This window comes from Geotrypetes seraphini, chromosome 15, assembly GCF_902459505.1.
Source record: "Geotrypetes seraphini chromosome 15, aGeoSer1.1, whole genome shotgun sequence".
NCBI lineage: Eukaryota > Metazoa > Chordata > Amphibia > Gymnophiona > Dermophiidae > Geotrypetes > Geotrypetes seraphini.
Window position 1 is genome coordinate 38,509,334 of NC_047098.1, and position 27,927 is coordinate 38,537,260.

Sequence of the window (27,927 nt, forward strand, 5' to 3'; positions counted from 1 at the left end):
CTCAGAGAAGACATTGTTCTCCCTCAGCTTAACGACTTTGTAGAAAAGACAAATACCCTCCATCCAAACCAGACTGTTTTTAGACCACTTTAGTAGGCATCACCACTTTTATTCCCTACTATTTAAATCAATCTAAATGTGTTCTCCTCCTTTCACTGGATCTGTCAACTGCATTTGATGTTGTAGACCAGGAGTGTCCAAGTCTTAGCCCATGCAGCTCGGCAAGGTATTTTGTGCGGCCCAGCTTGAGGGCTATGTGGCGTTTTGCTCATTGCTGCCCCTGGATGTTTACCTTCTGGCCGGCTCCCTCCTCTTCTCTGCCACAGTTATTTCTCTGCACAAAGCTGCGGGCGGCAGCTCCTCGCGCATCCCGCGGCTGAGCTGGAAACCTTCCCTCTAACATTGCTCAGTTGCAGGACGCATGTAGGAGCCGCCACCCGTGGCTTTGTGCAGAGAAACAACTGTGGCAGGGAGAAGGAGGGAGCCGGCAGAATGGAAATACCCGCCGGAGGGAGACATGTACTTGAGGCACAGAATGGAGGGAGAGGGATGTATTGGGAGTTGAGAAGGAGGGAGCACAAACTTCGGACAAATGATGGAAGGAAGGAGGAAGGAGGCATGAACTCGGGACACAGAATGAAGGGAAGGAGGGAGGGGAGCATGAGCCATAGGATGGAAGAATGAAGAGAGTGAAAATCGGGTGTTTGAGAGAGGAAAAGAGAGATGGTGCACGTGGGGAGATGAAGAAAGAGGAGAATTGGGCATAGGGAGGGAGAGAGAATTATTTGACATGGGAGTGGTAGAGGAGTGAGGTAGAGATGAATGGGGAAGAGAGATGAGAGGGAGTAATGTTTGATGTGGTGGTAGAGAGGGAACAGTGGGATGGTTGGAAAAGGATGTAAGAGGGACCTCAAGGAGGTGGAGAAGGTGGGAAGAATACTAGGATCTGAGTTACATACAAATTCAACTTAACGGTTAAAAAAACGGAACCCGTTCTTAACCCGGGCCTGTAGGGCCTCTAGTGTGGGTCCTATTACTTAGGCCGGGGTAATTTATTACGATTTGAAGAGGTTGTGAGAGCTGAGTTTGGAGAGCCTTGGTGAACCTAACACCCAATAAAGTGCAAAAAAGTCATAAGAAAAAAAAAATCTGCAGCTGATTGTGATTTGTGATGAGGCAGTTCTATTGGTGAGGGGTAGATTTTTTTCATTCAGATATTCATTAAAATGCTGAGGGTCAACACAATGATGGCTCTAGTGTTACTGAATATCTCATAGACTGCTGTTATTTACAAATTTGTAAAAAAATATAAAATCTTAATCTCACTGAAAAAAATCTACCCCTCACTTGCAGAACTTCCCCATCACAAATCACAAACAGTTTTGTAGAATTATTATAACTAAGATTTTTGTTGTTAGAAAAATGCACATCCGGGGGGGGGGGGGGAGGAATATAAGGTTATTTTAATTGATTATTTATACGGATGGTAATAGGGGGGAAGGGTGATATTTTGAGGTTTAATAAATAAGTCTGAATGATTATATATGTGTAATTTAGGTTTAAAATATGTATAATGTATTTCTGAAACTATGATAAAATTTTATAGTTACTTTAATGATAAAATTAGGTTGGGTGGGGGAGGGTAATCTGTATGAATCTTCTAAAATTTTAAGTGATGTCTAAAGTGTTAAATGTTTAATCTATTCTGTTTCCACTTATTGAAAGTGTTTTAAAATGAAAAAAAGATTATTTAAAAAAAAATCACAATCAGTTGCAGGAGATTTTTTTATTATTATTATAAATGACTTTTTTGCACTTTATTGGGTGTTAGGTTCACCAAGGCTCTCCAAACTCAGTTCTCACACCCTCTTCAAATCTTAATAAATTATGAGTAAGCTAGGGAGAGCCATGGAAGTAAATGACTCTAATCTTTGGAACCCCTGCTACATGCAATTATTATGCGACAAGCAAGGACCCACTCAACACGGCAGTGTAATTAAAAACTCCTAGTTCAAGGAAAGCCAAAAGCAGCAAGTAAATTTTCTAACATTGGAGCTAAGATGTATAGACTGCAAGGGACAGCACATGAAGTACTCTGGACGCTTGGGGGCCATATCTGTAAGCAAAGCCTGACTGAGAGGTGAAAAGTGAAGGCAAAAAAGCTGTTTTTTTAAGCGCTGGTCCGTGAAAACGCAAATATTGGGCCTCTTCTATTAAACTGAGCTAGCAGTTAATAGCATGGGGAGCCACGCTGAATGGCCCCCGTTGCTCCCGACACTCATAGGAACTCTATGAGCGTCAGAAGCAGCGCAGGCCATTCAGTGCGGCTCACCGTGCTAAAAACTGCTATCGCAGTTTCGTAGAAGAGGGGGATAGTGGTGCAAATGGGGAATATTGGTTGCATTTGATGCAAGTGCAGTTAGGCAAAATTGCACATCAACGCACGAGTAAGAGAATGGACTGTATATGTACACACATACACATGTATAAGCCATTATTCTACTACTATTTATCATTTTTCTATCGCTGAAAAGCGTACGCAGTATTGTACATTCAACATTCTAAACTTTTACATGCATATTTAGCTCGTAAATGTTAGTCCCCATTTTATAGAATTGTGGTGGGTGGGTATTATTTTTATTTATCTCATAATGCATATGAATATATCAATAGTCTCAATATATTTGTATGAAATTCTGTTCCGGGAGGGGATGGGGATGGGAGGGTTCTATTTAATAATAATTGTTTAGATATTAGGTATATTACATAATATTCAAGATATTATAGAATATAAATATGTAATGAAATGTTATATTTAATGTGTTATATGAGAGTTAATCAAGTGTGTATTTATAAGTTCATATGATTTTATCTAATACACTTGTTGTAATATGCAAAAATGAATAAAGAATTTGAAACGAAGAATTGTCTTCTAAATATTTCTGATTTGAATAAGGTACAACTTGGGCAGTTCAAGCCAACAGCCCCATTTTTGGCAGGACTTAAAAGCTGGAATTGAGACATCTAGGACAGAACATTTCAAGTTTCACAAGTATTTTAGAACAGAATTTGCTAACCTAGAGGCTGTTCTAATGTACAGGAGAAATGAGCATTTATGTACTGAGTGTTGGTGACATAAACATCCCTTTTAGGAAAAAAAAAAAAAAAAGGCAAAACTTTCCACGGATTGGAAACTAGCACATAAACATATTGGTGACAGCACCTGCAAATATATGTTATAGAATAGCAATATGCACATGCACACATTGGCACATACATGTTTATGTTTACCATTGTAGAAAAATAAACGTGTTTTCCCAACACTGTCACAGACACCGGTATCCCTTGCCAGTTTGGCTTTTTGGGAGGAACAAAAAACACTATGGGATTTATGAGACAACCTCCTTTAATTCCTCCAGGGAGGGTCCTGCTCAATAAGAGTAGTTTGCCAATACCTAAACATTCTCAGTAGCAGGTAGATTTACAGTGTGGATCTTTTAGTCCTCTTCTGAAATGGGGAATAAATGTCTATGAACTTATCATGCCCTAGTCTTGCCCAAAACATATGCATGAACTTGAGTTTTGAGATGTGTGTATCCTGCTTTGTAAAATGGGACTTAAATGTTTATGGACATCTGAAACACAACTAGCCCTTCTAAGATGAGCACTATAGCATGGTTTTTCAGGATCTTTATTTAACATAGAGCTTATACATTGAAGCTTCAGTATTGGATGTTTCTATGGATAAGTATTTTTGCACTTAGATAGCATATTCAGTGGAGCTAGTGATACATGTTGAACCACTGAATGTAGGTATAATTTGAAATATTTAAGTGTGTGTGTGTGTGTGTGTATATATATATATATATATATTAGATTTCTTATAGTAAATTAATTGCAACAATTTATTAAACAAAGTACTGAATTGTATGTCTTCTTGTTCTATATTACCTAGCAACACTTGATTCTGCAGTGACCTCTGGACCATATAGTGCAAAGACCTTTCTCCTGAGAGATGGACAGGCTTCTGTGCCCTGTGTATTCTATGAAATAGTAAGTACTTTTCATATTAAACTTAAAAAAATGTTGGGGGGGGTTAATTAAGTTTGCAATAATTCACAAATAAACACTTGTTACAGAAAAACAGAAAAATAAAATTAAATACATAAGAAAATTATTAATAGAAGAATTCAAAATCATCTTTCTTAGACCACAATTACAGGGGGATGTCCATTAACCCCATAGAGAAGACACTCAAAAGGAAAACAATTTTCAAAGAAAAGCAGAATGCATTGTGACAGAAATAAAGGAACAAATTCAAGATTTGGGTTTTAACACACAAAGGCATTGCAGCAGGAAGCCCCTTGCTACCTTTCTACCATTTTAAAAATCAACAAACCCACAAGGGCACTCAAAAGCACATTGAGATTATCCATTCTTTTCTTGACTAAGGTACATTTTGAGGAGACAAGGTGTTGTACTTTCTGTATTACTGATCTTTATGGGTGGAATAGATTTCCTCTTGATCATAGGCTTTCTTCAGACATGACTCAGTTTAAGAGGCAATTAAAATCTTTGATATTTTTGGTAACTAATGCTACCCAACTTGATAAGACCCTTTGATTCTTCTTAATTATACTGGACTCCCCCCCTCCCCTTTTATAAAACCATAAAGCGGTTTTAGCACTGGCCATGGCGGTAACAGCTCCGTCGCTCATAGTAATTCTATGTGTGTCGGAGCTGTTACCACCATGGCTGGCGCTAAAAAACGTGCTACGGTTTTGTAAAAGGGGGGTAGCCAAGTATAATTTGTTAGGCGGGATATATAACATCACATTTCTGAACTCAACAGTGATTGGTCTAATTATACTATTGGTTGTTTATTTGAGATGGGAGAGGGGTTTTCCTCTTGCATTATTATCTGAATACTGTATATTTTTCTATGAATGTATCGTTTTCATAACTGTTTGAAAAGAAATTCCAAATATCACTTGATAGTCTGTTAGCACAAATTATTTAAAAATTGAATTTAGGCCAAATAACTTATTTAATTTTTTTATAATTTATGATAGGATCGAGACCTTCCAAAATTAATTAGAGGTCGAGTTCACAGGTGCATGGGAACCTATGACAGAAAGAGGAACCTGTTCAAGTGTGTATCAGTAAGACCTGCTTCAGTTGCAGAGCAAAGAACTTTTGAAGAGTTTGTTAAAGTTGCAGATGCTGAAATCAGGCAATATATGAAAACAATAAATGAACTGTAAAAATATTAACAACATTTACAGTAACATCAACATATTTAGGATACCTTTCATCAATTAAAGCACCACTAGATCAAACATCTTACAAAACTATATTTTGTTCCAGTGGCATGTGGTCAGGGCTTTCATGGGATTCAGTGAATGCCCAGCTATGACATGGTAGTTTTTTTATTTTATTTATTGTAAAGTTTGCAGCATTTTCATGTCTTTACTTTCCTCCCCTCCTACCATGAGACCAGCTGAAGGAGGAAAGGGAAAAGTGTTGGACTTCTGGGGAGGTGGAGCTGAGGGAGGGAGAGGAATAGAAATGAAGAGGCAATTGATTCACAGAGGAGAAGGAGGGGAAGAGGCACTGGACCTGGAGGGGAGGGGGGAGTACAGTGAGAAGTGCTGGATCTGTGGGGGGAGGGTACAGGGGAAATATCAGACTGAAGGAGGGAACCAGAGAGAGAGGGGAGAGATGCTGGACTATGGTGGGATAGGAAAGAGTAAGAAAGATGATGGTCTGTGTGGGATGGAAGGAGGGGAGATGCTAGACACCCAAAATAGAGATACTGTACCTAGTAGGGAGAGAAGAGAAGATAGCCAGAGAGCGATGGCAGCTTGTGGGAAATGAATGGAAGACAGATGGATGAATGCTGAACCACATAGGAATGCTGAACACACAAAGAGGAATAGAATGAAGAGGCAATTGATTCACAGAGGAGAAGGAGGGGAAGAGGCACTGGACCTGGAGGGGAGGGGGGAGTACAGTGAGAAGTGCTGGATCTGTGGGGGGAGGGTACAGGGGAAATATCAGACTGAAGGAGGGAACCAGAGAGAGAGGGGAGAGATGCTGGGCTATGGTGGGATAGGAAAGAGTAAGAAAGATGATGGTCTGTGTGGGATGGAAGGAGGGGAGATGCTAGACACCCAAAATAGAGATACTGTACCTAGTAGGGAGAGAAGAGAAGATAGCCAGAGAGCGATGGCAGCTTGTGGGAAATGAATGGAAGACAGATGGATGAATGCTGAACCACATAGGGCAGGGATGTCAAAGTCCCTCCTCAAGGGCCTCAATCCAGTCAGGTTTTCAGGATTTCCCCAATGAATATGCATGAGATCTATTTGCATGCACTGCTTTCATAGTATGCTAATAGATCTCATGCATATTCATTGGGGAAATCCTGAAAACCCGACTGGATTGCGGCCCTCGAGGAGGAACTTTGACACCCCTGACATAGGGTGAGGGAAGGATAGGACAGAGAGATTGTGTTGAGTAGGGAGTTAAAAAAAAGAAGAGAAGCAGGACAGAGAGGGACAACTTAAGGACACAGAAGGGGATACTGGGACATGGACACAGAGGAACAATGTTGGATACTAGTGGAGATGTTGGATACGGTGGTGGAAATAGGGACAGGCACACAGTGATGATGCTGGACACTGGGAGGGAGAGGGACACAAAGGGGTGATATTGGACATGGGAGGATAGGAAAACAGGGATGATGCTGAACAAAGGAGTGGACAGTTAAACAGAAGGGCACTGGACATGGGGTATAGGGATATAAAAGAATGATGCTGAACATGGGAGGAGGACTGTGGACACAGAAAGAAGATGTTGAACAGGAGAAGAGAGGGACAGAAGAAGGGAGATGTTGAATTTGGGGATGGATAGGGAAATGCTGTACATGGAGAGAGGATAGGGACAGAGGGGATATCCTGAATATGGGTGAATATGGATGACTAAGGTAGAAAAATAATTTTATTTTCTATTTATTGATCAGAATACATATGTCAGTTATTGGAATATACAACTGCCAGAACTGGTGTTAAGGCATGGGTAGAGCTCAGTGCATAAATTTAGGAAGGGACTCCCAAAGCCCACTGCCAAACTGTGCTTTCAGGTTCAGGCATACTTGGGGCTCTCTTTGGCTATGGGTGAAAGGCAATTTCCTTGACTGCACCCCTCCTAACACTTCTGACATCTTCTATCTTTATGTTTTGCACAGAACTCTTTCTTATTCTTGGTTTTGTGACACATGCAAGGTCTAGATTCTTAGGGTTTCAATTTAATTTCTGTCAGTGCATTTCTACTATATTTCCAAGTTTGTAGTCAGTTATTCTGTATGTAGTGTCTGTTTTATGTGTGTGACCTAAACCGGCTATACTTTTAGTAAGAATTTTTTATTTAATCATCTGTAGTAAGTTGGCTTGTTCACTTTTCCCAATAGATGTATTGACATTCTGTGACCTACTTATTGTAATATTTAGGACATTAAGACCCAGATTCTGAAAACAGCTGTTAGGAAGGCGCCAGTAGGTACTCTAACAGCATCTAAGTTAAGTGTTTTCCAGTGTAATAGGTGAAACATTCTAGACAGATGGGTTGTGTCCCCATGGCTGCTTGCCATCTGCAGAAGGAATCCACTCTGGTTTTTTTTCTCTGTGCCTCTGCTGTACTTCACTGGGCTCCTTAGCTCCACCTACAGTTTTTCCCTTCCGCATGTGTGCCAGCAGGAATGTGTTTGTTCTGCTCTCTCCATTTTATTATTTTATTCAATGTCTTTTTGTCCCTTTTTGGGGGGGTTTGTTGTGCTTGGAACGATTATTCACAAAGACTTCAGTCTGCAGCTGATGGGTGAGTCCCTGGTGGTACCTGTCAGCCAGCTTGTATTTATTTCACAGGTGTTTGGGGCCATCCCCATCTTTCTCCTTCTGCCGAACAAAGGTTCAGGAGCAGGCTGTTGGGCATCCGTAGGAGATTTTGCGCCTCACCTCTGCCTTTCCCTGAGCGCACCCATTGGTCCACAGGGGTAGAGGTGCAGTCAGGCATAGGGTCTGACTGGAAGTCTGAAGATCATCGAGAAGGCATTCCCAGTATGAGGCAATGATTCTCTGATTCCAGCTACTGTAAGAGAGCTGAGGCTGTCACAGCCTGTGAGGTGAATCAGAGCAGGTTTGAAAATCAAAGTTTTAAGGGTTTCTGCATGTCTCCATGTATTACCCCACCTGAAAGATCCTAAAATTGCCATTTTTGCATTTTGTTTAATGTGAAAATTATCACAATTTTGGCATGAATTTCTTAGCAGCAGGCATCTTGGATTTTTAGCAATATTTTTTTCTAAAGCTTCCTGCTTCTGCAAAACAGCAGTTTTTGCCTCAAAACTTGTTGGGATGGAGTCCTTGGGATCTCCTAATGTGAATTCTTGCTAGAATTGCACAAATTTAGCACCTTAAGAGCATCCTTGTGCTACGTGGCACAGCCAGGAGAGGCAGCAGCCCCAAGTTTAGTCTTTCCCATGCTTAGCAGGTGAAAACACGCTCGGCTAACCCAATAGGGCAGCTTTTTTTATTTTAGTGGATTGACATGGCTGCTAGTTCCATGCACTTGGCTGCGGATTCTCTGCAGCCTAAGAAACGCAAAGTTAAGTCATCTGAGGGTGACTCTACGCCCCAGGAGCCAGAGGCTTTCTCAGAATTTATGAAACATTTGTGGATTGTTTCAAAGCAGCTGTTCTTCCTATGCACTGTCCCACTTCACATCAGATGCATCTCTCAGTAGCATTTCTTCTATGGGCACATTCTCAGCTCAGTCAGCCACTGTTCTTGTGCTGCCTGATCCTTGTCTGGGAGATCCTTTTGATAAGGACCTGCTTGCTGACCCCTTATTTATAGGCACAGTGCTTCCTGGGATGGGGGTCCAGGGGCTGTGTGCTGGATCTGTAGATCCCTCAGGGTATTTGGAACCTGGGGACATTCACACAGATCTTAAGTCTGTGGCTTTGTCGGTTTTAGTCATTGCAGGAGTTGAATTTAGTCACTCAGCCAACTCCGTCCACTTCTTCCACCTGGCTTTATGGTGTGTGCTCATAGTCTGCTTTCCTTCCCCTGTCACCTTGATATGAGTGTTCTAATCTTGGAGCAGTATGCCTCTCCAGAAGGTGTTTTAAGGATAGCGAGAGTCATGTCTCATTTGTAATCTCTGGCACAGGAGTGCCATTAGTTTTTGGGTCAGCCTAGGGTGGATTCTTTGCTTGCACAGGTGACTAAATACACCTCTCTAACCACTGAAGGTGGTGTGGTGCTTAAAGATATGCAGGACCACCATGTGGATGTGGTCCTTCAGAGACTCTGATGCAGCTGCTTTAGGCATAAAAGCTGCTTCGGCGGCATCATTTGTTACACATGCTTATCTCTCTCGGCTGTACAGGCTGGAGAGTGAGGCTGTGGATCCTTCTCTTCAACTTCTTTTGGCTGGATCAGATTATGTTGCTGACACATTGTAGCACTTATGCATGTTTTGGCAACAGTATTGGCATACTCCATTTCTACCTGCTGGATGCTCTGGATCAGACAATGGGCTGGTAATTCCACTTCACAGGCTACTTTGGCTAGACTTCCTTTTAATGGGCAGTTCTTGTTTTGCAAGGACCTGGATAACCTCATGAATTCTGTGGTGGATATCTGTATGCAAGTGCCACATCTCAGAGATATTTTTTCCAGGGCTCCCAACAATGGTATGCCAACTGCAGATGATCCCAGCCCTCCATCTCCCATTCTGCACCCTCTGCCAAAAAGGTGCAGTGAAGCTAGGCCGAGGGAGACCCCTGTACAGATAGAGGACAGACTCAGCATTCTTGTCCGCCTGGATTTATATGTCATCCAACCAATGGGTCTTATTTGGTTGGGCTGCAAGTTGGAGGGCCAAGCGGTCAGGGTCTTCTCCTACAATGCAACGGCAGTATCCTGTGTCAGTCGCCAGGGAGGGACCAAGAGCATTCCTTTGGCTCAGAAGCTTGCCTTTTTCTTTGGGCAGAACACCACCTCTAGGTGCTATCAGCAGCACATGTGGCGGGAGTCGACGATGTTGAAGACGACTTCCTCAGCAGCAGACTTTGGATCCGGGTGAGTGGGCCCTGTCCTCTGCAAACTATAGTGCGGCTTTGCTCTCATGGCCCCAGCAAAGAATGAAAAAGTAGATTATTTTTTCAGCCGACGATCTGAGCCCAGAAGCAAGGGTCTGGTTGCTCATGTGCAGCCAAGGCCTCAGAAGTTTCTCCTATATATCTTTCCTCCCTGGCACATGATAGGCCAGGTCATTCAGCAGATCATGGTCCATCCGGGCTGAGTCATTCTGGTGGCTCCAGATTGGCCTTGCAGACAGTCTGCATGGAGGACCCGGGACACTTTGCTCTTATGGCTTGGCTCTTGAGCACACAGCCTTAGCACACAAAGGCTATTTTGATGTGGCTTTGACACTTTTCTCAAGTCTAAGAAGTCATCTACGGTTTCTGCTTATGCTAAAGTGTGGAAGGCTTTCCAACATTGGTGCGCTCAGGACAAGGAGGAGCTTTATTCAGCTCTGATCTTGGTGATTCTCACCTTTCTTCAGGCTTGTCTTGATAATGGCCTCAATGTAGTATCTCTTTGGATTCAGTTAGCTGGGCTCTCTTGTTTTAGAGTTCAGGATTATTATTCCTCTTTGGTGTCTCATACTGATGTTGCTAGATTTCTGAAGGGGGTTCTTCACATCAGACACCAGTTAAACAGCTGTTCCCTTCCTGAGACCTCAACCTAGTGCTGTTGAAGGTGATTTTGGCTTTCCATGTTAATCAGGAAGTGCATTTGCCTGTTTTTCAGCCTACTGGTTCCCTGACACAAGATTGCTTTTTGAGAAAATTTGATGTGCGTAGAATGCTTCTTCGCTTCCTGGAGGTCACTAATGAATTTTGTCTCTCTGACCATCTGTTTATGCTGACCCTGTCAAACGGTACTTCCAAGGCCATGATTTCCAGGTGGATCTATAGAGCCATTTCATTAGCCTATATTCTTTCTGCGAAGCAGTATTCCATTTCTGTCAAGACGCATTCTATTAGGAGTGTGGCTTCTTCTTGGACCAAAGCTACTGCTGTTTCCCCTGAGGAGAACTGCAAGATGACAATGTGGTCCTCTCTACACACGTTTGCCAAGTTTTACAGAATGGATGTAGTGGTGAGACAGGACTCTGCTTTATGGTCTTTGGTCTTAGGGGCCAGTTCAGCAAGCCCACCTTAGCTTTTTGGGACTGCTTTTATACATTCCATCTGTCTAGAATATCATACTTATTGCACTGAAAAAAGAGATTATGTACTTACCCTGGTAAGCTCTTTTCCAGTAGATAAGTGAGACATTCTAGGCTCCCGTCCTGTCCTTCCTGCACCTGCTTACTATCTCAGTCTGTTTATGTTTCTCAGTTGTTTCTGGAATGCCTGTCAGCCCTTGGAGGTTAGGAAGAATACTGTATATATGTTACTCTTTCTATGGGAGTAGTTTCTGAGCTCCTTTGAGGCCTTTGTTGGCTGTTTGCAGTTGATGTTCTACTATTACTTCTTGAGCAGAACAATCATTGCTGAGCTTGATTGCCATAGATGTCTCTACTTCATGTTTATTTAGTGGATTTCAGTGCTTGGGTACTAACTGTAGGTGGAGCTAAGGAGCCCAGTGAAGTACAGCAGAGGCACAGAGAAAAAATCCAAAGTGGATTCCTTCTTCAGATGGCACGCAGCCATGGGGACACAACCCATCTGTCTAGAACTGTGTTTCTCAACTCAGTCCTGGAGTACCCCCTCGCCAGTCAGGTTTTCAGGATATCCATAATGAATATGCATAAACTTGATTTGCATACACTGCCTCCATTATATGCAAATTTCTTTCATGCATATTCATTGTGTATATCCAGAAAACATGACTGGCATGGGGGTACTCCAGGACCGGGTTGAGAGACACTGGTCTAGAATGTCTCACCTATCTACTGGAAAAGAGCTTACCAGAGTAAGTACATAATCTCTTTTTAATTGGCTATTAAAGTTGTGGTAATTGACCAATTAAAAACAAAAGAAAAAAGTAGGCACTTTGAGGTGCCTACAAAACACAGTGCCGGAATCACCTTTCCATAGATGCTCTGCGGTGACAAATGTCAAAAGAGGCATGGTTATGGGCATGGTTGACATTTGGCGCCGCTGAACGTGATTCTACTTTGAAGGTAGTTGCCAGAAATGTAGGCCTGTAAAAATCTGGCCATTTCCAGCTCCTACCTTCAATGCAGGCCGCAATTCTGAAAATTGTGCCATAATTGGAGTGACACGTGACTGATGACATTTTTTCATGCACCTGCCAATTATGGCACCCCTTTCAGAATCCAGGCCTTATTTTTTGAAGGTAGGGTCTTTGGTTTGGAAGTTAATGCTGGCATGGTAGATTTTTTTGTTGAGTGATATTACTTCACAATATGCCTGATACTGAGATGGTTTATGTTGCTGTTAATGAGATTTCACCATAATCAGAAATGTTTTTGTATGGTGAACTTTATGAGAAAATGTCCTAGCTCTGTACCATTGTTAGGGGAGGGCCAGAGGGTTCTCTAAATGCAGAATTTTTTTTGCCTCAATACCATATGGGGGAAGCATATATGTGTTGGGAGTATGTGGCTCATTTAGGGTCTGAAGAGTGCAATCTCTTCGACTCCCACCTGCAAGACTTGGTGTTTCTTTCAGGTGCTGAATCTTGCCCTAGCTGCAGTTATTTTGGGGATTCAGGGCAGGGGGCAGAACTTGAGTGCAGCAGGTTTTTGTCTTTCAAAAAGTTTGGCAACCCTAGACTATTTGGTCCCCAATTAGAAGCAGGAGGTAGCATTTCCATTAATGGCTTTCCATCTCTCCCTCTAGCGCCCCACCCTCACAGTTAGAACATCTCACCAGGTCACTGAAGGAGGAAAAAAAAAGTTGGGTTGTCATTGTCATGATACAGTAGTAAGGAGAATTGATTTACTAGGTCACATGCCTTTCTTTGGCCTGGTCAGGAACTCAAAGCAGGAACCTAATAACATTAAGTTTGACCTAAAGAGTTCTCATTAAAATTTAGAAGGCATGACAGGTTGTTAAATCTGTAGTTCATCAAACTGCAGGAATAATGCTTTTCCAGTTTCAGACAGCTAATAACTGGAATTATATGGACTGTCTTACTTAAGTTTGTAGCATTATATGCCTGGAATCTGCTCTCAGATAGCCATAATTTTCCAAATTTGTAAAGACAGTCATTGTACTATCACATATTGTATGCAATTTGTAGATTTGAGCCAAACAAGTGATTGGCTATATGATCTGTTTACCATATATTATAATTTAAGTTTCTTAAGAACATATATCACATTTGTTATTTAAATTGTTATTGTTAATTAATATGTTGCTAAAATAATAAAAAATTATCTGTAAAATGAGTGGTGTCCAGGTATTGTTACAGTATCAAAGGATTTAAAAAATTGGTTTTCTTCTATTTTGAAGTTAGCCAAGACTGAAAAAGGATAATTGTTAACTTTGGGAAGGTTGTTAGATGTATGGAATGGCCTCCTGGTGGAGATGGTGAAGACAAAGAATGTCTGTCTCTGAATTCAATAAAATGTAAGATAAGCACAAAGGAGGGAATAGTAAAAATTACTAGATGTTAAGGATGGGCAGTGAATATATCATATAATCAGTGAAATACACTTCCCCCTCCCCATTTGTGGTTTCCCTACTCGCGATTTCACATAATCGTGATTTTTTTTTGGGGGGGGAGGAGGAAAAAAAACCCATATTTTTGTCTTCCCCCGGCATCCCGGCCTTACCTGGTGGTCTAGCTGGTTTTTGGGGCAGGAACAATCTTCCTACGCTCCTGCCCCGTGCAGATAGCCATTAGGAAATGGCTGTGAGGAGTTCCCGTAGTCTTGGAACCTTTGCTCTGATGTCAGAATTGACGTCGGAGGGGAAGGCCCAAGTTGTGATCCGGCTGCGTGCAGCATATGAGTCGCTACATGTGCCCTGGCCCATCCCTGTGCAGAGTTGCTGATGGAGCGTGTTGGCTTCAGGGGTGGGGGGTGGTGCAGCAGGTGGGCAGATAGGGAGGGATCCCCGGCAGCAGCGGCTTTAGCAGGGAGCAGGCAGGGATCCCCAGTGGCGCCTGTGGCTTCTATGGACGGGTCGACTTCAGGGGGGGTGAAGAGGAGGCACAAACTTGACACGGAAGGGAAGGGGCATCAACATGGGGGCACTAACTTGGGACCTAGGAGGGAGGAAATAGAAAGGGAGAATTGATGGGCATGAGTGTGTGAGTGAGAGATGGTACACATGGGGAAAGGAAAATTGGGCATAGAGAGAAGTGAGGTAGAGATGCATGGGGAATAGAAGGATGAGAGGGAGAAATGTTGGATATGGTAGTGGAGAGGGCAGATTGAAGGTGATGCAAGGGGGAGGAATGTTGGACATAGTGATTTAGGGAGAAATGTCCAGAAAATAAGGCAAAACAAATAGTCTAAGGGTTCTGAGAGTGCGAAGTGCAAATAAGATACACCTAAATTAAATAACAATACTAAATAATCAATAATGTTAGTGATAGAGGCAACCTCAGTGTGGAGGATCAGCGAAGGGAGAAAAACTCCAGCGCTTCACACTAAAGGGCAAAGGTATAACACCTTTGCCTGCACATCATCATCGGTGGCCTCATGTGTGCAGAAATCAAAATAATAAATTAATAAGTGCCAAATCACAATCAGGTAATAATAACACTAGGTGTGGAAAAATAGCAAAAAAAAAACACTCTGAGAACCCTGAGTTCCATTTAATTTGCACTTCGCACTCTTAAGAGTTTTCTTTTTAAAGATGCATTCAATATTTAATTGAATTGCCTACTGCTCTTCTGTTTATTTTTAAACCTTCTATTCAGTTTTGTCTTTCCCTTCCTGTTGTGCTTAACCTCTAATTGTTGACTCCTACATTACTTAGATTGTATTTCTTTCCTTGCCTTGCCTATTGTTTCATTGTGTTCGTAAATGAGTTTTTTATTACGTTTTGCAAACTTAGTCCCTTTGTTAGTTATGTATATTTATTTTATGTATATTTTAACTATGTTTATCCCAGGACAAGCAGGCAGCATATTCTTGACTGATGGGTGACGGCACCGACGGAGCCCCGGTATGGACAATTTTAGAGTGATTGCACTCTAAGAACTTGGAAAGTTCTGGTAGGCCGCACCGCGTACGCGCGAGTGCCTTCCCGCCCGACAGAGGCGCGCGGTCCCCAGTTTCTTAGTTTCCGCGGAGCTAAGAAGACGCGTTTCCTCAACGGCTGTTGAAGAAAATTTTTCGATCTTCCCGCTCGCGTAAACCTTTGCTTAAATAAAGGTTTCTTTATTTCATTTCTTTTCTTTTCTTTAAAAAAAAAAAAAAAAAAGACTAACTTAGTTGTTTTTCTTTTCATTTTTCGTTTCGCCCCGGCGGGGCCTGTTGCCACAATCGAAGCCTCGGCCTTCGATTTGGCAGAGGCTGTCTTCACTTTCATGCCCCCTCAGCCCGGGTTTAAAAAGTGCCAGCGGTGCGCTCGGCCAATCTCACTGACAGACCCGCATAACTGGTGTCTGCAGTGTCTTGGTCCCGACCATCAAGCGTCCACTTGCACCCGCTGTGCAACTTTGAAAAAAAGAACACTTAAAAACCGCCAAATCCAGCAGCGGTTACTCTTCGGTGCCGAGATGTCCGATTCCACCGTACCGGCACCGACATCGATTCCATCTCAATCGGCACCGACTTCATCGACACCGCGCGATACCGCGCCGGCGTCGCATCCAGCAGGTAAGCCGGCTAAGAAGCCTTCCCCGCTGGAGCGTCCTCCGGTCTCCACTGCAGTGAGTCCAATCCTGCCGACCTCGAGGCGTCCACGGAAGCGCTCCGCTCCGATTGAAGTTAGCCCCTCGACATCGGGTTCTTCGTCGGAGTGTCGAGCAGCACCCAAGGTACCGCAGAAGAAAAAAGCGGTACTGGTGCCTTCGCTGGACGAGCGTATTGCCGCCGTTCTGCAGGTACAGCTGAGAGAGCAACTCCAACAGCTACTTCCTGCTCTTTTACCCCAGAACCTTCCAGTTCCGGTACGGTCGGAGCCACCGGTACCGATAGTGGAACGCCCTCTTTTATCGGCATCCACTTTGTCGGTACCGGTTCTTACCACTTCATCGACTTCGATGCCGATTTTAGCTCCAGCGCCTAAATCTCACCACCAGGCGGTACAAACCTCGGTACCAGCACAACAGGTTGCATCGCCTGGTACCGTATCCATGAGGTCGGGCAAGTCCACCCATAAGACCCGACACCTGGATCCCTCCACACCAGAGTCTCGACACCATGGCTCTCAGGTTAGGGATCCTGATTTATGGGGTGATTCTGAAGAGCCCTTTCTATCCGAAGGTGAATGCTCTTCTGATGAGGAGGAACGCCTTGTTACCAATCCCTCTTCTCACCCAGATTCCACATCTTTTCCATCTTTCTTAAAAGAAATGTGTGAATCTTTGTCTATTCCCTTGGAGGCTGAGTCAAAGAAATCTAAGGCATTTCTTGATGCATTGGACTTTGACCAGCCTCCAAGGGAATTTCTTAAACTTCCTCTCCATGATATCTTGAGAGAAACATTTTATAAAAACCTAGAGACTCCCCTGACTGTCCCAGGAGCCCCTCGTAAACTGGACTCCTTATACAGGGTGATTCCTATTCCTGGGTTTGATAAACCCCAACTCCCGCATGAATCTCTTTTAGTGGAATCCACTTTAAAGAAATCAGCGGGAGCTAATGTGTATGCCTCAGTCCCTCCTGGCAGAGAAGGCAAATCAATGGACAAATTTGGCAAGCGTTTATATCAAAACGCCATACTAGCCAACAGATCAGGAAACTATGCTTTTCATTTCTCATTTTATTTGAAGCATTTGATCCAAACAATATCTACTTTTGAGAAATATCTTCCTGATCGCAAAAAATCTAATTTTCAGGCCTGTACTTCTTCTCTTCTCCAGTTAAGAAAGTTTCTAGTAAGATCAATTTATGATACTTTCGAATTGACTTCTAGAGCCACGGCTATGTCAGTGGCTATGCGCAGGTTGGCATGGCTCAGGGTCTCAGAACTAGAGGTAAACCACCAAGACCGTCTAGCAAATGCACCTTTCTTAGGGGATGAGCTGTTTGGTGATTCCATGGATTCCACCACGCAAAAACTATCGGCGCATGAGACACGTTGGGATACTCTCCTAAAGAATAAAAAGAAGACTCCACCTACTAGGCCTTTCCGACAACAATCGGCCTACCAACGCCGTTTTGCTGCTCGGCCCTTACCTCAGGCTACTCAACAGCCTAGACGTCAGCGACAACAACAACAACGTCAACCTCCGAGGCAGACGCAACATCAACAAAAACCTCCTCCACCTCAAAAGTCTACCCAACCCTTTTGACGTGTTTCTCCAGAGCATAGCCAATATTCCACCATCTGCCCATCTTCCTCAACTGATAGGAGGGCGCCTGACCTATTATCTCAGCCGTTGGGAGATCATTACATCCGATCAATGGGTCCTCAACATCATTCGCCACGGCTACTCTCTCAACTTCCAGACTTATCCCGATCAAAGTCTGCCAAAAGAGTCTGCTTTGAACACTCCTCAATCCTCTCTCCTGATTCAAGAGGTTCAATCCCTCCTTCTTCTGAACGCCATAGAAGAAGTTCTTCTAGATCAGAAAGGACAGGGATTTTACTCCCGTTACTTTCTAGTTCCAAAGAAAACAGGAGGTCTCAGGCCCATTTTAGATCTTCGAGATCTCAACAAATGCTTGGTCAAGGAAAAATTCAAGATGCTTTCCTTAGCAATTCTTTATCCTCTGCTCAATCAGGGCGAATGGCTATGCTCCCTCGACCTCAAGGAGGCATACACTCATATTCCCATCCATCTAGCCTCCAGACAGTATCTCCGCTTCATGATCAACCACTGTCATTACCAATACAAAGTTCTCCCCTTCGGACTTGCTTCATCTCCAAGAGTGTTCACCAAATGTCTGATTGTGGTGGCTGCTTTCCTTCGTTCACATAAGAACATAAGAACATAAGCAGTGCCTCCGCTGGGTCAGACCACAGGTCCATCCTGCCCAGCAGTCCGCTCCCGCGGACATCATCTTCAAGTTTTCCCTTACCTGGACGATTGGTTGATAAAGGCCAATTCTCCTCAAACAGTGCTACTGGCCACCAATCAAACCATCTTGTTCTTACAGTTTCTGGGGTTCGAGATCAATTTTCCCAAATCTCATCTCATCCCCACTCAGAGACTTCAATTCATTGGAGCGGTGCTGGACACGACCCTCATGAGAGCATTCCTGCCGTCCAACCGTCTCCACACTCTTCAAGTTCTGTGTCAACAGGTTCTTACTCAAAGTTCCATCTCTGCCAAACAAATGATGATACTACTGGGACACATGGCTTCAATAGTTCATGTCACCCCTCTGCTACGTCTTCACCTGCGCACACCTCAATGGACCCTAGCTACCCAGTGGTCCCAAGCAACGGATCCTTGCTCACGTCACATATCTGTGACATCATCTCTTCGTCAGTCTCTACAATGGTGGTTGGTATCCTCAAATCTATCCAGAGGTCTTCTGTTCCATCTACCTCCTCATCAACTAGTCATCACAACCGATGCCTCCCCTTATGCTTGGGGAGCTCATTTGAATGAGTTCCAAACTCAAGGCCTTTGGACAGCCCAGGAAAAGAAGCATCACATCAATTTCCTGGAACTCAGAGCGATGTTTTATGCCCTCAAGGCTTTCCAACATCTTCTCTACCCTCAAGTTCTTCTGCTGTGCACAGACAATCAAGTAGCAATGTACTACATCAACAAGCAGGGTGGAACGGGCTCTCGCCTCTTGTGCCAGGAAGCCCAAAAAATCTGGACTTGGGCCATAAATCATCATTTATTCCTGAAAGCGATTTACATTCAGGGAGAAAAGAATTCCTTAGCGGACAAGCTCAGCAGAATTCTCCAGCCTCACGAGTGGACAATCGATCCCTTCACTCTACAATCCATCTTCGCTCAATGGGGCACTCCTCAGATAGACCTCTTTGCAGCCCCTCACAATTACCAGCTGCCCCTATTCTGCTCCAGACTCTACTCTCCTCACCGTCTGGCAGCGGATGCGTTTCTCCTCGACTGGTCAAATCTGTTCCTGTATGCTTTCCCTCCTCTGCCTCTCATGTTGAGGACCTTGTTCAAGCTCAAGAGGGAACGAGCCACCATGATTCTGATTGCTCCGAGGTGGCCCAGGCAGCATTGGTTCTCCCTTCTACTTCAACTCAGTTCCAGGGAACCTTTTCTTCTTCCAATGTTTCCTTCTCTGCTTACACAGCATCAGGAGACCCTTCTTCATCCCAACCTCCAGTCTCTGCACCTGACAGCTTGGTATCTCTCGGGCTGACTTCTCATGATACACTTTTTCTCAGCCTGTTCGTTCAATTCTGGATGCCTCCAGGAAACCGGCCACTCTGCAATGTTACCATCAGAAGTGGACACGTTTTTCTTCCTGGTGTCTTCTTCATCATCATGATCCCACTTCCCTTGCAGTGGAGACCTTGTTGGATTATCTTCTTTCTTTGTCCGATTCTGGCCTCAAGTCCACTTCAATCAGAGTCCACCTCAGTGCTATTGCGGCTTTTCATGAGCCAGTCCATGGAAAACTCCTCTCAGCTCATCCCTTGGTGTCCAGGTTCATGCGGGGTCTTTTTAATGTGAAACCACCTCTTAAAGCCCCTCCTGTTATCTGGGATCTCAATGTAGTTCTTTCCGCTTTAATGAAGCCTCCATTTGAACCTTTGGCTACCGCTTCTTTCAAGTTCCTCACTTGGAAGGTACTTTTCCTGATTGCTCTTACCTCTGCCAGGAGGGTCAGCGAGCTACATGCACTAGTTGCGGATCCACCTTTTACAATCTTCCATCATGACAAGGTGGTTCTGCGTACACATCCAAAGTTTCTCCCTAAGGTTGTCTCTGAATTCCATCTCAACCAATCCATTGTTCTGCCTGTCTTCTTTCCGAAACCTCACACACATTCTGGAGAACAGGCTCTGCATACTTTGGACTGTAAGAGGGCACTGGCTTACTATTTAAACCGTACTAAGCCCCACAGATCATTCCCTCAACTTTTTCTGTCCTTTGATCCAAATAAATTGGGACGTCCTGTTTCTAAACGTACGTTGTCTAATTGGCTGGCAGCGTGCATTTCATTCTGTTACGCTCAGACCGGACTAACACTGGAAGGTTCTGTCACGGCCCATAGAGTCCGAGCTATGGCAGCATCTGTAGCTTTCCTCCGTTCCACTCCTATTGAGGAAATCTGCAAGGCTGCTACTTGGTCCTCAGTTCATACTTTTACATCTCACTATTGTCTGGATGCATTCTCCAGACGGGATGGACACTTCGGCCAATCTGTTTTGCAAAATTTGTTTTCCTAATGGCCAACCTTCCCTCCATCCCTCTTTTTGTTAGCTTGGAGGTCACCCATCAGTCAAGAATATGCTGCCTGCTTGTCCTTACCGTAACAGGTGTTATCCAGGGACAGCAGGCAGATATTCTTGCGTCCCTCCCACCTCCCCGGGTTGGCTTCTTAGCTGGCTTATCCTAACTGGGGACCGCGCACCTCTGTCGGGCGGGAAGGCACTGGCGCGTGCGCGGTGCGGCCTACCAGAACTTTCCAAGTTCTTAGAGTGCAATCACTCTAAAATTGTCCGTACCGGTGCCGTCACCCATCAGTCAAGAATATCTGCCTGCTGTCCCTGGATAACACCTGTTACGGTAAGTAACTGTGCTATTTTGCTGATTTGTACATCACTTAGAATTTGGAATAGGCGATTAATCAAATTGTAAATAAACTTGAAACTTGAACCCTTAGACTTTTGTTTTGCCTTATTTTCTGGATCTTTTAAGTATATGTGGCAAAGTTTTTTGGGGAGTTTTATATTGTTTAATAGGGAGAAATGTGGCGTGCTGGAGAGGGGTGATAGAAAGAGAAATGGGGACGGTGGGCAGTGGTGAAAAATGCTGCACATGATCCAGGGGATGAGAGAGGGAGAAATGTTGGATTTGGCAGTAGAGGGGGTGGAAGAGATGCCTGGATCTCTCAAGACAGATGGACTGAGAGAGAGAGAGAGACATATTGCCAATAGGGGTGGAGGAGAGAGGAAGAAAAGTTGGACTCATGGAGGGACAAAGAGAGAGAGATGTTGGTTTGGAAAGGGAATGGGGTCTGGAAGAGAGGAAGCGTGCAGGAGGAAGAAAGAAATATTGGAAATGCAATAGGAGTCTCATGACAACAAAGGTAGGAAAAATAGACTCATGACAACAAAGGTAGGAAAAATAATTTTATTTTCAATTTAGTGATCAAAATGTGTCAGTTTTGTGAATTTGTATCTGTTGTCTATATTTTGCTCTATATTTGTCTATTTTTCTATAGTTGTTACTGATTGCATATTTTAAAGTCATCTGCCTTGACCTCTTTGAAAAATAAAACAAATATAAATGATAATTAACATTTTCTGTGCACAGTGTGCTTTGTGTTTTTTTTAATTTTGTGGTTACCATTATATATTAAAAAGATTATATTGTGTGTATATGAAAAATGGATGGAAGAAATTGCGTTACAATTAGTACTTTTATTCTGAGGGTGGAGTCAGGGGCAGAGCTTGGGCGGGTGTACTCGGTTGGTATTTGTTAGGCTTAGGGGGTACTTGGCTTGAAGAAGTTGAGAAAACTGGCCCAGAGGATAGAGGCACTTACTGACTACAGCTGCCAATGGGGAAGGGAAGAGCAGTAGACAGGTACTAAAAAAAGGAAAGAAAGCCAAGTCACATTAACTTTATTGATATAACGGCGTTGCCAAAGTGGTACACTTTGCAGTTAAGGTTAAAAAAGAGAACTGTAGCTAGCTTTGGGAACCATGTGCTCTTCTGGGATGGGATATTTTCAGATTGGGGATGGTATCTTGGAGCTGGGGGGTTGTTTCTGACCTTGAGGAAGTTTGTGGTGGGAGGAGGATCACCAAGCCTTCTTGTTGTGGTAGGCTTTCTGGAGCTGTGTTGCAACCTATGGGTGAGTGGTAATTGGGGAGGGATGAGAGGGGTGAGTGGACGTGGGGAGGATGTTGTACTTTGTTGTGTTATGTTCTTTACTTGCCGTTTTGTTTATTGACAAATTAATAAAATATTTCAACACTAAAAAAGAGAGAACTATTTGGAGAGAGAATGCTGCTGTGAAGAGCTGAGAGTGGTAGAAAATAGCTGTAAGGGGAACAGAGACTGAGTGATGGAGACAGAGGTTGGAGTGGGAGAGGAATAAAGAGTGCTAAGAAGGGATGAAGAGAACTGGCAGGGGGAGAGAATGTTGTTTGAATTGCTGAAGGTGGCATAAAACAGCTATAAGAGGAGGAGGGGGAACAGGCTGAGAGTGAAGCTATGGGAGGAAAATAGAGGGAGCTGGAAGAGGTGAAGAGAAATTGAAATTGATTGCTGACTGGAAGAGACACTACTGCTGTAAAGAGCTAGACGCAGTAGAAAGAAGCTTTAAAGGGAAGAGAGACTGGTTGATGGGGATAGGTACACAATGCAAGAATGAGTGAACATATGTTAAGGTGCTGATGCTGTAGTTCTGCTACATTGAGCCTAGATATCTGGCTGCTACTATTTTAAAAGCACTACAACCTTAGGAAGTAGTCAGAGTCTACAGTCAGGCACCTTCAAAATCTAGAGTCCTTTCCATAGCCTGCATTGGAGGAGGAAAACTGTTTTGTTAGTTGTCACAACAGCAGCACTGATAGCCATACACTCCTGGATGTATTTACTTATAGGGCCTAAGGTATTTACTCTCTAGGCCTAAGGTAGCTGCCCCTTTTGCTAGAGATAAAAGCCACCCTGATTCCAACTGTTGAGCCCAAGTTCCCTGATATCTTCCACAATTATTGCATATGCTTTGCATCCACTGGTGTTGGTGTGGCATTGGCAAGTCGTCAACAGAATCCTGTGAGTGCGGATTAGTGGGGCCTTGTCTTCTCACTGGTTGACCCGCTTATCATCATAGTGTTTCCATCCACTTGACACCAGTGGCTTCATATCTTTGATCAGTGGGATCTGAGCTCCATACCATCACTGGCGTGTTATTTCACTAGCTGTTTTACTCCATGCTACTGCTAACTACTGTATCCCCAGCAGCATGTCCACTGCTCCTCAAATCCACCAACACATCCTTCTCAGAGGGCAGACTTGACTTAGTGCTGTGTACCATGTGATATCCACTCATGTCTATGCACAGAGAGTTCTGCAATAAATTCAACAATCACAACTTCAACTTGCTTTTATATCTTTTTAGTAATTGGCTGGTTTCATATATTCCATTATCCAGATAAACTTCTCCTTTCTTTAAACTAGTCAATTGTATAGGATATCCAAAAAGTCTCCCATTATCTGGCATTCTTTAATCAGGAAATGTACCTTATTTGGAAAAACAAATCTATTATCCAGAATAAACCTGCTTCCAATTAATCTGCCTAAGATTTAGTATTATACACTGTGTAGCACAATGTATAAAAAATGTCTATCCAAAGTTGATGCAGAGTATTGGACTGTATCAAAGTGATTTTTAAGTAACTAATCTCACAGTTGCTGCTATATTCCCAGATCCAGCCTCAACAGAAACAACAAAAAAAAGCTGAAATGATAGATTAGTGAAGGTGATCAATTTTATTACACGGTATTACACATGTTAAAGAAATGAAATTTATCTGACACATTAAATTAAGAAAACAATATTCTAGAAAGCAGTCAGCTAGTTAACTAAAAATATCTGATGGAGAATACAGCTTTTAGTTTAATTTTAAAAATTATATTTCTAGAGTAGAAGGAGACCTTGAATGGTAAAAGTTTTTTTTAATAATAAGAAAAATATTGTACACTTTTTAAGTTCACAATCTTCAATAAAAATGGTGACTTGTCAGTGCTATAAAATGTCCCCCTGATATATAATGATGCAGCCAGCATCTTAAAGCAACACCAACCATGTCATTTTACTTTACTTATATATCCAGATATTCAGCACTTTCTGTTATCTGGATACCAGCACCTGAATATGCAGGAATAAGCTGTTTGCCAGCTGTTATCCAAGTACAGTACTGCTGATATTCAGCAATGGCAAAACTATCTGGACAAAGCTAAGACAGCCTTTTAGCTTTAGCTGTTCTAACTTTATCAAGTAGTTCAGGTTCATAAACTGAATATTGCCGCTAACCAGCTGGAAACTTCACACTAGCACAAACTGGACTGCCTAGGCAGTGTTCCCAGATTTTCAGCAGCATTATCTGGATAATTCCGCTGAAAATCTGTGTATGAGCCCAGTGACCAGCACTTATCCAGATAGGAGCCAGTTTTATCCAGATAAGTGATGCTGAATATCAACCAATGTATTTGTATTGAATCACTTCTAGACATTTTTCCTTACAATTATGAATTAAAATATGTCATGGTTGTGAAAAAAAGAGAAGAGGTTATTAAATACATTTCCAAAATACATTAGCACTAACAAATCACTTTTTAACAAAACATTCAATGAAAAATCACAAACATTACACAAAAATACAGAAAAAAATTATACAACACTTTTATACAATGTACATTTTTTTCAGTGGTTGATGAAAATTTCTGTAAATGTTAATTTAGTTTCATTGTTCTATTGTAAAGGCACAGGTTGGTTGGGAAAGATAGGTATGAAACCCTCTTTATGCTGTTATGGTTTAATTTTTGCCTGTTTAACAAATTTACATCCACCCCCCTTACAAAACCATAGTATGGTTTTTAGCATCAGCCACGGCAGTAACAGCTCCGACACTTCCTATGAGGACAATTCCTATGAGTGTCGGAGCTGCCTGGCACTAAAAACTGTGCTGCGGTTTTATAAAAAGGGGGGGGGGTAATTTTTATAATTTATGAGATGTGGAAGGGCATGTTTGATATGATATCTAAATCAAAGTTTGGACATTTTGCAGAAAAAGTCCCAAAATTCAGTAGCAAACATGACCATCTTTAAAACAGGAAAACATCTCTCTGAAAATGCCCATTTCTTAGATGTGTTTGTGCAAAAAAAAAAAAAAAGTCCAAATGAAAAATGCACAAAAGAAGCCATTGGGATGAAAGAAAAACCTTGCATTGGCATCCTCATCTTTTAAATATCTCACTTGGAAAGTGGTATTTTTAATCTGTATCACTTCTGCACTTCTGTATCACTTCTGCACATGTAAGCACTGGTATCGGATCCTCCATATACAACCTTTTATCACGACAGAGTAGTTCTCCAAACTCATCCTAAGTTCCTGCCAAAGGTTGTATCAGAATTTCACCTGAACCAGTCTATAGTTCTACCTGCCTTCTTTCCAAGAATTTATTCACACCCTGGAGAAGCAGCACTTCACACATTGGACTGTAAACATACTGTTGCTTATTACTTTCATCAGATAAAACCCCATAGAAAATCCACTCGGTTGTTTTTGTCATTTGATCTCAACAGACTTGGAAGAACTGTTCTAAGAGAACCATTTCCATATGGTTGATGGACTGCATCTCTTTCTCTTATGCCTGGACTAGGCTACCACTGCAAGGTCGTGTCACCACTCATAAAGTTAGAGCGATGGCAACTTCAGAACCTCACCTTCAATACATTCCTATTGAGGACATCTATAAAGCAGCCACTTAAAGTGGTCCTCAATTCATACCTTCACATCCCACTGCTATTTGGAGAATCATTCCAGACGGGATAGTCAATTCAGCCAAGCAGTTCTTCAGGGTTTTTTTTCTACATGACAGCCAACTTCCCTCCATCCCATTTTTCGTCACAGCTACAGAGTCTCACATGTGAACATATGCTGCCTGCTTGTCCTAGGATATAGCACAGTTACTTACCTGTAACAGGTATTATCCCAGGACAAGCAGGCAGCATATTCTTGACTGATGGCACCGGTACGGACAATTTTAGAGTGATTGCACTCTAAGAACTTGGAAAGTTCTAGCAGGCCGCACCGCGCACGCGCGAGTGCCTTCCCGCCCGACGGAGGCGCGCGGTCCCCAGTTTCTTAGTTTCCGCGGAGCTAAGAAGACACACGTTTCAACGGCTGTTGAAAACTTTTTTCTATTTTCGCCTTCCCGCTCGCGTAAACTCGTTGGGAAATATTGTTTCCCTCATTTTATTTTATTTTCTTTGTTAAAAAAAAAAACAACTTAATTCGTTTTTCTTTCATTTTTTCGGTTTCGCCCCAGCGGGGCCTGTTGCCACCATCGAAGCCTCGGCCTTCGATTTGGCTGAAGCCGTTTTTACATTCATGCCCCCTCAAGAAGTTTAAGAAGTGCCCGCTGTGTGCTCGACCAATTTCACTCACAGACCCGCACAACTGGTGTCTACAGTGTCTTGGTCCTGACCATCAAGCGTCTACTTGCACCCGCTGTGCCACTCTTAAAAAGAGAACTTTAAAAAATCGACAAATCCAACAGCGATTATTCTTTGGTACCGAGATGTCGGATTCGGCGGCACCGGTCCCCACTTCGACCCCGACGCAGTCGGCACCTGCCTCGTCGACACCGCGCCGGCGTCGCACCCTTCAGGTAAGCCGGCTAAGAAGCCTTCCCCGCTGGAGCGCCCTCCAGTCTCAATGGCAGCGAGCCCAATCCTGCCGACCTCGAGGTGCCCGCGGAAGCGCTCCGCTCCGATTGAGGTAAGCCCCTCGACATCGGGTTCCTCTTCGGAGTGTAGAGCGGCACCGCAGAAGAAGGTACCGCAGAAGAAAAAAGCGGTACCGGTGCCTTCACTGGACGAGCGCATTGCCGCCGTCCTGCAAGTACAGCTTAAAGAACAACTACAGCAGCTGTTACCTGCCCTTCCAGTCCCGGTCCGGTCTGAGCCTCTGGTACCGACAGTGGAGCAGCCTCCTTTGTCGGCATCCACCTTGTCGGTACCGATGCATACCACTTCCTCGGTATCTATGCCAGTCTTAGCACCGGAACCGAGATCCTTACACCAGGCTGTTCAAACATCGGCGCCGACACAGCCTATAACATCTCCCGGTACCGTTTCACAGAGGTCTGGGAAGTCGATGCATAAAACTCGACACCTAGAAACCTCCACACCGGAATCCCGGGACCGCAGTTTTCAAGTGCGGGACCCTGATCTGTGGGGCGATTCGGAGGACCCTCTTCTCTCAGAGGGAGAGTGTTCATCAGGAGAAGAGGATCCTTCTGTTTTGGATCCATCCTCTAAACCTGATGCAACTTCTTTTACCTCTTTTCTCAAAGAGATGTGTGAATCTCTCTCTATTCCCTTGGAGGCTGAATCCAAAAAATCCAAGGCATTTCTTGATGCTCTGGATTTTGACCAGCCTCCAAGGGAATTTCTCAAACTGCCTCTCCATGACATATTAAGAGAGACATTTTACAAAAATCTAGAGACACCCTTGACCATCCCAGGAGCTCCCCGCAAACTGGACTCCTTATATAAGGTCATACCTATTCCAGGCTTTGACAAGCCGCAACTCCCCCATGAGTCCTTACTGGTGGAATCTACTTTAAAGAAATCCACGGGGGCTAGTGTATACGCTTCTGTCCCTCCTGGCAGAGAAGGTAAGGCCATGGATAAGTTTGGCAAGAGGTTGTATCAAAATGCGATGCTAGCAAATAGATCAGGGAACTATGCTTTCCATTTTTCTTTTTACCTTAAGCATCTCATTCAGACTTTGTCATCTTTTGAGAAATATCTCCCTGACCGTAAAAAATCTGCCTTTCGCCAAACTTCTTCATCG

The 27,927-nt window shown here is 43.3% G+C and overlaps 1 protein-coding gene across 2 annotated transcripts in view; it reads left to right on the forward strand.

The window, feature by feature from the left end:
- SPATA22 (spermatogenesis associated 22) overlaps positions 1–5,307 on the forward strand; it is an 84,267-nt gene extending 78,960 nt beyond the window's left edge. For both annotated transcript variants that reach the window (XM_033922469.1, XM_033922470.1), the window contains 2 exons: positions 3,956–4,053; positions 5,073–5,307. In XM_033922469.1, the coding sequence (XP_033778360.1) occupies positions 3,956–4,053; positions 5,073–5,264 (290 nt within the window). In that variant the 3' untranslated portion in view covers positions 5,265–5,307. The remainder of the gene's footprint in view (positions 1–3,955; positions 4,054–5,072) is intronic.
- Positions 5,308–27,927: the final 22,620 nt, after the last annotated feature.